This window comes from Diceros bicornis, chromosome 9, assembly GCF_020826845.1.
Source record: "Diceros bicornis minor isolate mBicDic1 chromosome 9, mDicBic1.mat.cur, whole genome shotgun sequence".
Lineage (NCBI taxonomy): Eukaryota > Metazoa > Chordata > Mammalia > Perissodactyla > Rhinocerotidae > Diceros > Diceros bicornis.
This window is the reverse complement of record NC_080748.1, coordinates 31,211,751-31,225,256: the sequence shown is the minus strand read 5'-3', so window position 1 is coordinate 31,225,256 and position 13,506 is coordinate 31,211,751. Positions and strand designations below refer to the sequence as shown.

The 13,506-nt window shown below is 40.3% G+C and overlaps 1 protein-coding gene across 1 annotated transcript in view; it reads left to right on the top strand.

The window, feature by feature from the left end:
• The window catches only part of COG3 (component of oligomeric golgi complex 3), a 74,624-nt gene extending 68,992 nt beyond the window's left edge, over positions 1-5,632 (top strand). The window contains exons 22-23 of the mRNA XM_058548194.1: positions 134-232; positions 3,705-5,632. Of these exons, the coding sequence (XP_058404177.1) occupies positions 134-232; positions 3,705-3,734 (129 nt within the window). The 3' untranslated portion in view covers positions 3,735-5,632. The remainder of the gene's footprint in view (positions 1-133; positions 233-3,704) is intronic.
• Positions 5,633-13,506: the final 7,874 nt, after the last annotated feature.

The following is a 13,506-nucleotide window of genomic DNA, read 5'->3' as shown; positions in this document are numbered from 1 at the left end:
CATGAAGGATACATTTCCTCCACTCATTTGGTAAATATCATTATGATTTAACATTCTTAGTGCTTCATATTTAAGACAACTGCATATATTTTCAGTGACTCATTTAATATGATTGTCTCTTCTTCTTTCTAAGAATAATATTCAGCAAGTCTTTCAGAAGTTCCATGTTTTGTTAAAGGAAGAGTTTAGCCCTGAAGATACCCAGATCATTGCGTGTCCGTCTATGGAACAGGTAATCCATAGTCTGAAGATCCTTGTCAGTTTCATAACCTCTCAGTTATTTTACTTGAGTAGATAATGTCTTTGAGTAACCTTGTTGTTAGTTGTAATTTTAAAAATTGTACGGTATTTTATTCTGATGAGCAAGAGTTCAGACTTTGAATTGCTCTCTCAAATTTTTGGTGATGAGAATTTTCAATTGCTTTTTAATCCTTTCTGATATTGAAGTTGCTATGTTTAAGATGAATTGTTTGTGAAAGATTCAAATAGTGGTATTTATGTTGCTGAATAATAAATTTGTTTGCAATATGCATGGTAAGAGGCCCACATTTCAAATGAAAGAAATAGAAGTTATTTTAGGGATTAGAATAGATGTTAGAAATGTTTCTGTTTTCTCTCTTCTTCCTAAATTAAAAAAAATGAATATAGAGCTCAGTCTGTGTTTACTATCATTCACTTATTCAATTTAGGCAGCAAGTTTTTATCGAATACCTATTGTGTATTAGGAGTAGGCTCGTGCTATGGAGGATATTTTATTTCTGTTTTTAGGTTTAGTAGATGGTAAGGACTAGAGAATTTGGGGGAGAGTGGTAAGGTTGGTGAGAGCCTGATTGGAGTGGGCAGAGATTGGCAGGAGAGAGACTAGAGGCAGTGAGTGTGGGTAAGTCTTTTGAGCAGTTTTACTACATGGAGAGAGAAAAGATGGGGTGGTAGCTGGAGGAGACATGGAGTCATTTTTTTATTGAAATCTAATTCATATACCATAAAATTCACCCTTTTAAAGTAGACGATTTAGTGGGTTTTAGTATATTCACTAAATTGTGCAGCCATCACCACTGTCTTGATTCCAGAACATTTTCATCTCCCCCAAAAGAAATCCCATACTCGTTAGCAGATTCCCCATTCTCTTCTCTTATACTAATCTACTTTTTGTCTCTATGGATTTGCCTATTCTGGGCATTTCATTAAATGGAACAGTACGATACATGGCCTTTTATGACTGGCTTCTTTCTTTTAGCGTAATGTTTTCAAGGCTCATCCATGTTGTAGCATGAATCAGAACTTCATTCTTTTTTACGGCTGTATATATTCCTTTGTATGGATATATGGGTCATATTTTAAAAAGGTATCTCTGTAGTTCTAGAGTTGTACAGTCAGAATACTTTTTTATGTCATTTGAAGTAATTATATTCTGTGTGATTATACCACTAATTTGACATATAGTTGATTTGTTTTTAATATTGAGTCCCCCCCCCATTTTGATTTAATTTTGTTTCCTTAATTATGTAAAATATTTACATGGTTCCCAAGTCAGAATCACAGAACAAAGTAAATTTGGAGAAATCTTACTTCCCTTTCCAGGTCCCGCCAGCCTTTTCCATCTCTCCTCCTATAGATAGCTCTTATTGGATTATCTTTTTTATTTTTAAAGATGGAGGAAAATGCATGTTTGTATGTTCCTGGGAAAGATCCAGAGAGAGGGGAAAATTGATGCTGGAAAAATGTCATGAGTAGAGAAGAGGGGTGGAGTCTCGGGAGCAGTTGGAGGGAGGAGCCTTTGTGAGGCGCATGGGGTGTTCAGTTGTGGTAAAGGGAGAGAAGGTCAAGTGTTTGGGCACATCTGTGGGGAGGTGGCGGATGTGATGGGAGCTCCTGGAAGCTCTCATCTGACTGCTTCACGTTTGTGAGTGAAACGGGAAGCGCCGTCATCACTGAAGAGTGAGGAGGTGCTAGAGATTTGAGGAGGAAGGCTCAGTTGAGTTCAGTGGTTATAAATCCAAGAGAAACCGTTCAACATAGTCGTCTCATTTCTTTTTCTTCAGTCGTAGTTAGTTGCCTGGATGCAGATGTGGAGTAGCTGGAGAGTTGTATTTCATCAGGGCTGTGGTTTTGCCAGGAGGGTACAAGGGAGAGGGGGATGGGGGCAGGAGCGCTAAATGTTTAAACAAGGCAGTGATTGTAATGATTGCCATGGAACTTAAGCAAATGAGGAGCATGAGGACAAGCGGGAGCTGAGGGAAGAGAGTGAAAAGGTTGGAGGATCGCGGATTATATGTCCTGGGGGAGTCAAAGGATCCTTGGAGTAGGAGTGTGAGAGGAAAGATAAGCTGGGAAGATAGGTTATTGTGATCAAAGAGTGAGATGCTTGACAATGAGATTATGGAGGGGTTGGAGTTAGAGGTAATGGTAAGGGCTAAGATATGCCCATGGAATGAGTAGCTGAGGTAGGGTGAGAGATGAGATATTGGAAGGAGCCACAGAACTGAGAAGCCTACACTCTGGAAAGGTTATCTGGATGTAGAAATCATCAAGAATTCCTGCAGGAGTAGTTTAAAAGAGTGATAGTGCTCTGAGATGTGCAAGGAATGCAGTGCAGGGTCATGGCCAAGGGATTGTAGATAGCTGCAAGGAGAAGTAAAGTGTGGCATGGTCTGATACCAAGAAAATCAAAGCTGGGGGGAGGTTCTGGGCGAGGGAAGAAGAATGATCTAGAAGTAACAGTGAGGAACAAAGAGGACTCTGCTGCCACCTCTAGGCCCAGTGGTTCCAGGCATGAGGAAGAGCAACGCCTATCGCTTGAGAAGGCTGCAGGGGAAGCTTGTCCTCGTGGGGAGCTGGGATTCAGTTAGAGTAGGAAGGTTCAGAGAACTGGCTGAGGCTGAAGGGGATTTTGCTGATGATTGACTGTAGGTCCAGGGAGTACACAGAGGAAGGGCTTCAGGAGTTCAGAGGGGTGGATGATGAGGTTGGAACAGAACCTTGTGGGTAGTAGAGGCTGGGGCCTGAGGAATGACGTGGGGGGCCTGAGGAATGACATGGGAGGCCTGGGCTTCCGTGGTGGGTGACATAAACGTAGATAAAGGTGTGAGAAGAGCAGTTCTGATGGAGGGAAGTGGGGTGGGTCTTGCCAAGAACATGCGGAGTTCCTGGGCTCCTACTTGACTCACTGGCACAATGGCAGATTTCTCTACTGGCTCTGTGTCGCCCTCCTTTACAGAGTGGGCAGTGCACTCCTGGGGTCAGAGTTAGTGTGTGAGCTGATGTTCACTTGTTGTGCCTGTTCTTGTGCATTTAAAAGAGTCATTTAAAGAATTCAGCCTAAACACAACTCTTCCCAAACCATACTTCCCAAACTACGCGACCATAGCGTAGAAAAAAGGCTCAATTAATTATTTAGATCTCCTTCTTTCCCTTGTCACTGTTGGCATTGTAGTTTTTTTGTCTTCCTCATTGGGTTCTAAATGAGCTGGGGGCCTAGATTCGGTGATGGAGTGTACCTCCCCGCAGGCCTCCACACAGTCAGTGCCCAGTGGCTGCTTCGGAAATCAGACCGGCCTTGCGGGTCCAGTTGATACTTGATGGCCGTGTTTATTGGTCCCTTAAAAGTCTTAGACTTTTCCTCTCATTCTGTTTTTGAGGATCTAAACTTTTTGAGTGTGTTATTCCACAGCAGAACTAACATAGCCTTTCCCTTTGCTTTTCAGCTGAACCTCCTATTGTCGGTTTCTAAATAACCAGGCCGGTCGGGCCATGTGTGTGTGTAAATGGGCTGTCCGGTAGGAGCATCTGAGAAGCCTTGCAGCCTGCAGGCCGCGGAGGGATTGTATGAGAGAACGTCCCCGAGAACCACCCAGCGTGCTGCTCAGTGCTGGCTGCAGAATGAAATATAAGCAAAATGTTAAAAGATTGGTGTTTCCCTTTAAAAACATCAAAATGCTAGAGATTAATCTATGAGTGGTGATAACTGCCTCATTTAAACGGTCACAAGAAACGTAAGCTGTTTAGAGGTAGCTGTGGTGGGCACGCAGTGAAGTGGTTCTTAGCGAAAGATGTGCAATGAGAACAGGTTGCAATAAGTAGTGCAAAGAACTTTACAGAAATACAGCTAATTAGAAAGCTTCTAAGAGTAAGGCTTGTTAAAGTGTGAAACACTGCAATACTTTTAACCACTGAGCATTCCACAGTGACTATTTTTTTACTTCCAGAAATGTTATTTCTATACTCTATTTAATGTAATATTTCTTCTATCATTTTGAAGTTTAGTTTGGAGTAGATTGGACGCTTTTGAGAACACATTCTGCTTTCTTGGGAATTCAGGGTGTTATCTTTCTGTGTGTTTGATGTGAGGTAGTTTCAAGAGGAAGGACCTCATGTAAGATCCCGGTGTCTGCACTCCCTGAATTGCTTAGGTGCAGGACGTTCAGAAGCAGGGAGCTGCAGCCTCCTCATAATAGATATGTGCAGTATCTTTAATGAGAATCTTCATGGTACAATGGGCAGTGTTTGTGAGTGGGAAGTACCAATTAAGGTGTCTTAAATCTGGCACATAAAGGAGAGCAGGAAACCTGATGAATAGTGTATCTCAGCCATGAAGGTTGGGGTTGCCAGCCTTCTGTAGACTGCCTTCGATTTTAGTAGTTCTTTGAAAAGTGAACACTTTCATGTCCTGTATATTCAGGGGCTGTGCTGTGTACCAGCCTTGTGGATCTGCAGCCCTGCTGCAGCAGAATACATTTTATTAACAAAGACAAGGATGATGAAGACTGCTTACCTGTCAAAATCTACCACACCATATCAGGGATCATAAAATAAATTATGCACCTCTGTGAGTTTTACAAATATCTATTTCCTGATTGGACTGGTTTTGCCTCTGATGTTATGGTAAACATAGCCCGCTTTCTGGTTCAAAAGGAATTTTGAGTTATTCAGACACTAGTCTAGAGATGGAACACTGACGAGGGTTCTGGAATATAGCCAGAGACCTCATTCTTCGCGACCATGGCAGCATTTCTCATCCCCTTAAAGCAGCGTGTGGATAGGTTACACATCCCACTTGTTTTTCACCTCAGTTTAAATTGGTGATAGATGTTGCTTGATAAAACTTAATACTCTATGTTTTGGGAAAGTGCGAGGTAAGAGGGCCCATGTTCTTTCTTTGACGTGAAATGAATGAATTAGGAAGATTGTATATACTTCCATTTACTGTTTTAAATACATGCTTAATGAAATAAACTGTAAAATATCCAGTTTTGTGTATTATATGTACATTTGATTTTTAATAGCCTTTCCAAAGAAATGAGGGCATGATTATTGTACAGTACTGTGACTGATCTAATTTGCTGTACAGAGCAGAGTGTGTTCTTAAGGATAAAAATATTTGGCGGCACTCGTTCTTGTGTGTTGAATCCTTTATTTCTGAAACACTCAAACACCTTACAAAGTGCTGAGTAGGTGATAGTGATCCAACTTGTTTGCTAAATGAGTATTTGTTTAAATCTGTACAGTTTCAAGTGTTTACTTATACAAAGAGTGTACATACTTTAAATAATTTAAAATGCTTTATATTATTTGGCTAGAAATTGCTGTTTTTAATAAATGTGAATTTTTTTAAAAATAAAGATTTTGCTTCCTACTTTGTCCTCGTGTCTGTATGTGGATTCTTTTTCTTTAAAAGTTTTTATTGAAATAACATGTAGATTCTCATGCAGTCGTAGGGAATATTACAGAGGGACCCCATGTGCCTTTGCCCGGTTTCCCCCAGTGGTAACATTTTGCAAAACTCTAACACAGTATCACAAGCAAGAGATTGGCATTGGTGCATGCCACCAGTCTTACTCAGATTTCCCAGTTTTATTTGCACTGTGTGGATTCTTTTGGCAAGATAATTCATGTGGAAAGACATTTTGAAGCATCTTAATGCTTCATTAGTTGAAAGATAATTTAATTTTTTGTTTGCAAAACTGCTAATTTCCTGAGTACTGTATGCACAAATAGTTGTGTTGAAAATTTGGTATTATTGAAGTAGCAATAAAAACAGGTTTGTATTTTCCCCTGGTTTAACAACCTCATATCTTTGAATTCTCTTCTGCTGTTTTCTTACACATAAGAAAGAATCGTCAACCTTAAATGGCCCCTTTAAAAAGGGGCCATTCGTTAAAGGAACCTGGGAACATTGATGAGAGAATGTTACTTCTCAGAAAAGAGGAAATTTCTTGCGTCCTCTCTGGAGTGCTTTTCTGCTGGTGGTGGGTTTTCCACTAACTTGCCCAGCGTCTCTTCCTCAGCCCCCCACCCCCACAAAGAGGAAGCAGATGCAGGAAACCTGGTGCAGCGGCATCCGTGAAATAGTCATCCGATACATAGACATTTTTCCTTTGGAAAATAAAGGTGCTTTTTAATCATTTTTTTCTGATTATAAAAATATAATCACTATTAGACATTTCTGTAGTGATTGAATTTTAACACAAAATGTGAAAATCTGTCATAAATGCACCCTGAAAAGTAAACTGCTATTAAATGTTTGGCATATAGCTTCCAGATTCTTTTTCTATGTATATTCTAAAATTCTTACAAGATTGGGCTCTTTCTTTTATAGATTTTTAATGAAATCAAGTGGGTTTTAATTATCAGTGTAGACACATACATACACACTCTTGCTAAACTGTTTGAAAGTAAGTTGCAGAAATCATGACATTTTTACCCTTCAATACTTCAGTATCCATCTCCAAAGAGTAAGGACATTCTGCTCCATGACCTTACTACCGTTATCACATCTAAAAAAGAAAAAATCAGTGGCATCTAATATGTAGTCCATATTTCAGTTTCCCCAATTGTCCCCCAGAACGTCTCAGCTTTTTCTTATTCAGGTTCATACATTCTACTGGTGGTGATGTCTCTTTTTTTTTTTTTTTTTAATTTTTTGTTTATTGCAGTAACGTTGGTTTATAACTTTGTATAAATTTGAGGTGTACATCGTTATACTTCTATTTCTGCATAGATTACATCATGTTCACCACCCAAATACTAATTACAATCCATTGCCACACACATGTGCCGAATTATCCCTTTCACCCTCCTCCCTCCCCCCTTCCCCTCTGGTAACCACCAATCCAATCTCTATGTGTTTGTTTATTGTTGTTATTATCTACTTAATGAAGGAAATCATACAGTATTTGACCTTCTCCCTCTGACTTATTTCACTTTGCATAATACCCTCAGTGTCCATCCATGTTGTCACAAATGGCTGGATTTCATCGTTTCTTATGGCTGAGTAGTATTCCATTGTGTGTATATACCACAGCTTCTTTATCCATTCGTCCCTTGATGAGCACTTAGGTTGCCTCCAAGTCTTGGCTATTGTGAATAACACTGCAATGAACACAGGGGTGCATGTATCTTTATGCATTGGTGTTTTCAAGTTCTTTGGATAAATACCCAGCAGTGGAATATCTGGATCATGTGGTAGTTCTATCCCTGATTTTTTGAGGAATCTCCATACTGTTTTCCATAGTGGCTGCACCAGTTTGCACTCCCACCAGCAGTGTATGAGAGTTCCCTTCTCTCCACATCCTCTCCAACACATGTTGTTTCCTGTCTTGTTAATTATAGCCATTCTGATGGGCGTGAGGTGATATCTCATTGTAGTTTTGATTTGCATTTCCCTGATAGTTAATGATTTTGAACATCTTTTCACGTGTCTGTTGGCGATCTGTATATCTTCTTTGGAGAAATGTCTGTTCAGGTCTTTTGCCCATTTTTTAATTGGGTTGTTAGTTTTTTTGTTGTTGAGATGCATGAGTTCTTTATATATTTTGGAGATTAAGCCCTTATCAGATGTATGGTTTGCAAATATCTTCTCCCAATTGTTAGGTTGTCTTTTCGTTTTGTTGATGGTTTCCTTTGCTGTGCAGAAGTTTTTTAGTTTGATGTAGTCCCATTTGTTTATTTTTTCTATTGTTTCTCTTGCCCAGTCAGACATGGTGCTTGAAAATATGTTGCTAAGACGGATGTCGAACAGCATACTGCCTATGTTTTCTCCTAGAAGTTTCATAGTTTCAGGTCTTACATTCAAGTCTTTAATCCATTTGGAGTTAATTTTTGTGTATGGTGTAAGGTAAGGGTCTACTTTCATTTTTTCGCATGTGGCTATCCAGTTTTCCCAACACCATTTGTTGAAGAGACTTTCTTTTCCCCATTGTATGTTCTTGGCTCCTTTGTCAAAGATTAGCTGTCCATAGATGTATGGGTTTATTTCTGGGCTTTCGATTCTATTCCATTGATCTGTGTGTCTGTTTTTGTGCCAGTACCATGCTGTTTTGGTTACTATAGCTTTGTAGTATATTTTGAAATCAGGGAGTGTGATACCTCCAGCTTTGTTCTTTTTTCTCAGGATTCCTTTAGCTATTCGGGGTCTTTTGTTGTTCCATATAAATTTTAGGATTCTTTGTTCTATTTCTGTGAAAAGTGTTGTTGGAACTTTGATAGGGATTGCATTGAATCCATAGATGGCTTTAGGAAGTATGGACATCTTAACTATGTTAATTCTTCCAATCCAAGAGCACGGAATATCTTTCCATTTCTTTGTGTCTTCTTCAATTTCTTTCAGCAATGTTTTATAGTTTTCCGTGTACAGCTCTTTCACCTCTTTGGTTAAGTTTATTCCTAGGTATTTTATTCTTTTTGTTGCAATTGTAAATGGGATGGTATTCTTAATTTCTCTTTCTGCTACTTCGTTGCTAGTGTATAGAAATGCAACTGATTTTTGTATGTCGATTTTGTATCCTGCAACTTTACCGTATTCATTTATTACCTCTAAAAGTTTTCTGGTGGATTCTTTAGGATTTTCTATATATAGAATCATGTCGTCTGCAAACAGCGACAGTTTCAGTTCTTCCTTTCTAATTTGGATCCCTTTTATTTCTTTCTCTTGCCTGATTGCTCTGGCTAGGACTTCCAGTACTATGTTAAATAGGAGTGGTGACAGTGGGCATCCTTGTCTGGTTCCTGTTCTTAGAGGGATAGCTTTCAGTTTTTCACCATTGAGGATGATATTAGCTGTGGGTTTGTCATATATGGTCTTTATTATGTTGAGGTACTTTCCTTCTATCCCCATTTTATTCAGAGTTTTTATCATAAATGGATGCTGTATCTTGTCAAATGCTTTCTCTGCATCTATTGAGATGATCATGTGATTTTTATTCTTCATTTTATTAATGTGGTGTATCACGTTGATTGATTTGTGAATGTTAAACCATCCCTGCATACCTGGAATAAATCCCACTTGATCATGGTGTATAATCTTTTTAATGTATTGTTGTATGCGATTTGCTAGTATTTTGTTGAGGATTTTTGCATCGATGTTCATCAGTGATATTGGCCTGTAATTTTCTTTTTTTGTGTTGTCCTTGTCTAGTTTTGGTATCAGGGTAATGTCGGCTTCGTAGAAGGAGTTAGGGCGCTTCCCCCTCTCCTCAATTTTTTGGAAGAGTTTGAGAAGAATAGGTATTAAGTCGTCTTTGAATGTTTGGTAGAATTCACCAGGGAAGCCGTCTGGTCCTGGACTTTTATTTTTGGGGAGATTTGTGATTACTGTTTCAATCTCCTTACTGGTGATTGGTCTATTCAAATTCTCTATTTCTTCTTGATCCAGTTTTGGAAGGTTGTATGATTCTAAGAATTTATCCATTTCTTCCAGATTGTTGAATTGGTTGGCATATAGCTTTTCACAGTATTCTCTTATAATCTTTTGTATTTCTGAGGTGTCTGTTGTAATTTCTCCTCTTTCATTTCTGATTTTACTTATTTGTGCCTTCTCTCTTTTTTTCTTGGTGAGTCTAGCTAAAGGTTTGTCAATTTTGTTGATCTTTTCAAAGAACCAGCTCTTGGTTTTATTAATTTTTTCTATTGTTTTTTTAGCCTCTATTTCATTTATTTCTGCTCTGATTTTTATTATTTCCCTTCTTCTACTGATTTTGGGCTTTGTTTGTTCTTCTTTTTCCTGTTCCTTTAGGTGCAGTGTTAGATTGTTTATTTGAGATTTTTCTTGTTTGTTGAGATAGGCCTGTATTGCTATAAACTTCCCTCTTAGAACCGCTTTTGCTGTATCCCATAAATTCTGGCATGTCGTATTTTCATTTTCATTTGTCTCCAGGTGTTTTTTTATTTCTTCTTTGATTTCTTCGTTGACCCAGTCGTTGTTCAGTAGCATTTTGTTTAATCTCCAGTATTTGTGGCTTTTCTGATTTCCTTCCTATAGTTGATTTCTAGTTTCATACCGTTGTGGTTAGAAAAGATGCTTGGTATTATTTCAATCTTCTTAAATTTATGTAGACTTGTTTTGTGGCCTAATATGTGATCAATCCTGGAGAATGTTCCATGTGAATTTGAAAAGAATGTGTATTCTTCAGTTTTTGGATGGAATGCTCTGTATATATCTACTAGGTCCATCTGTTCTAGTGTATCATATAAGGCCAATGTTTCCTTATTGATCTTCTGTTTGGATGATCTATCCGTTGGTGTAAGTGAAGTGTTCAAGTCCCCTACTATTATTGTGTTACTGTCTATTTCTGGTTTTATGTTTGTTAATAATTGCTTTATATATTTAGGTGCACCTACATTGGGTGCATAGATATTTACAAGTGTTATATCCTCTTGTTGGATTGTTCCCTTGATCATTATGTAATGCCCATCTTTGTCTCTTTTTACAGTTTTTGTTTTAAAGTCTATTTTGTCTGATATGAGTACTGCTACCCCAGCTTTCTTTTCATTGCCATTTGCGTGGAGTATCTTTTTCCATCTCTTCATTTTCAGTTTGTGAGTGTCTTTAGGTCTGAAGTGTGTCTCTTGGATGCAGCATATATATGGGTCTTGTTTTTTTATCCAATCATCCACCCTATGCCTTTTAATTGGAGCATTTAGTCCATTGACATTTAAGGTAGCTATTGATAAGTATGTACTTACTGCCATTTTTTAACTTTTTTTTCCTCAGTGTTTTAGTAGTCCTTCTCTGTTCCTTTCTTCTTCTATACACAATTGATGGTCTCTTTAGTTTGACCTCTGTCTGAAAGCTCTACTCTTTAACTCCCCTCCTCCCTCATTTTATATTTTTGATATTATATCTAACCTCTTTTTTGTGCATTTGTATCGATTACCCTCTTATCATGGAAATAGATAATTTTTCCTATTTGTGGTCTTCTCTTTTCCCCTTAAATCAGTCCTTTTAACATTTTTTGTAGCACTGGTTTTTTGGTGACAAACTCCTTTAATTTTTGCTTGTCTGGGAAATTTTTGATCTCTCCTTCCATTTTGAATGATAACCTTGCTGGGTAGAGTATTCTTGGCTGTAAGTTTTTTCCTTTTAGCACTTTAAATATATCATGCCATTCTCTTCTAGCCTGTAAGGTTTCTGCTGAGAAGTCAGCTGATAGCCTTATGGGATTTCCTTTGTATGTAACTTCACTTTCTCTTGCGGCTTTTAGGATTCTCTCTTTATCTTTAATTCTGGACATTTTGATTATGATGTGTCTTGGTGTGGGCTTCTTTGGGTTTATCTTGTTTGGTCCTCTCTGTGCTCCTGTACCTGGATGTTTGTTTCCTTCCTTAGGTTAGGGAAGTTTTCATCTATTATTTCTTGAAATAGATTCTCTGCCCCTTTGTCTCGCTCTTCTCCTTCCGGGACACCTATAACACGGATGTTAGTGTGCTTGATGTTGTCCCACAGGTCCCTTAGACTGTCCTCACTCTTTTTAATTCTTTTCTCTTTTACCTGTTCATCTTGGGTAATTTCTTCTAGTCTTTCGTCCAGCTCACAGATCCATTCTTCTGTATCCTCTACTCTGCTTTTGAGTCCTTCTAGTGAATTTTTCATTTCCAGTGTTGTATTTTTCATTTCTGATCGGTTATTTTTTATATCTTCCATTTCTTTGTTGACATTCTCACTGAGTTCATCTATTCTTCTCCCCACATCAGTGAGCATCCTTAACACTCTTTGTTTGAACTCTCTGTTGGGTAGGTTGCTCATTTCTGTTTCACTTAGTCCTTTTCTGGGGTTTTGTCCTGTTCCCTTACTTGGAATGTATTCCTTTGCCTCCTCATTTTGCCTCTTTCCCTGTGCTTGTGTCTACGTATTAGGTAAGTCAGCTACGTCTCCTGCTCTTGCATAGGTGACCTTATGTAAGTGATGGCTTAGGAGGCCTGCAGTGTGCTTCCCTCAGTTCTCAATGTTCCAGGGGTGACCCCTATGTGGGCTACGTGTGTCCTTCTGTTGTGGCCTGTTTGCTCTCCCTGTAGGTGCCCAGGGAGGCCGAGTTATGCTCCTGGCCAGCTGTTGTAATGCTCAGCTGCTTAGAGTTGTTGTGGGCCCTTCAGTTTCTTTATCAGGTGTGGGGAGCCCCAGCACAGTTGGCTGCAAGTTCTAATACCACATTTGTGTTGCAGTATTTCTTTTAACTGAGTAGGCCCCCAGCGTGGCAGGTTGTTAGGCTCAGGGTCTTACAATTGCTGTAAGCCTCTAGCCTATTAGGTCTCTTGTCAGCTCTCTGAGGATTGCTGGCTGGGTAGGGCTGGCCTCAGGCACGGGAGCATCCAATTGTTTCAGGCTTTGGAAGGTGGGGCAAACCCCCTATGTGGGTCTTTGAGAAGCACAAGTCTTCTGCAGCTGACAAGCCCTGCCGCCCACAGGTCCACACACACAGTCAACACAGTCCTGCCCCGTGTGCGCGCCCCGACCTCCCAAAGCAGACCCAGTCTCTCCACAGCGGGAGCCCCACACACTCCACCACCTCCCCACACTCTCCACCCGCTCCTTGTGCACGCCCTGCCCCACTGAAGTCGGCTCAGTTGCCAGGCTGCAGCGAAGCCAGTTACCAATACATGCAGGCCCACAAGTTGCCTGAGGGCTTGTTGTTGGGTGGGGCCAGTCTCTAGGGTGGGCTGCCTGCCCTGGCTGAGCTGGATTAAATCGGTGCTCTAGTGGGTGGGGCAGACCCTGGGCTAGCAGGCCCCAGGGAGAACTCCAATGGCTTCTGTGTCAGCACGCCCACACCAGGCCACAACAATGGCCGCTGCCAATGTCCCAGTCCCTGGAGAGGTCTCACCTCTCACTGAGATGCACTCAGAGCCTATTAGGTGAGTCTCTTTTCACCAAAGCACTGTACGCCTTTCCTTCTGGCCATCTCAGGTTGCTTTCTGAAACGGGTGAGTTTGCGTGTGGGCCCTTTAAGAGCCGGTTTTAATGTCTTTGTGAACCAGCTTTTCTGGGGGTACTCCCCAGTGTTTTAGTAGCAGGCAAAGGCAGATATTATGCCACTCGTCTCGATTGTGCTGGGTCCACAAAATGGCCACAGCGGGGGCGCTCCCCAGCTCAGGGCCCCGTGCCTCCAGGGAGGGCTGTGTACCTGTGAGCTGCTCCCGGGCGGCAGTGAGGCGCTGCGGCTTGGGAAGGCGGCGTTTTTCCTCTCCAGAAGGGAGTTTCTGCCTCTTCTACCTCAGTTAGGATTGTCCTTTGTT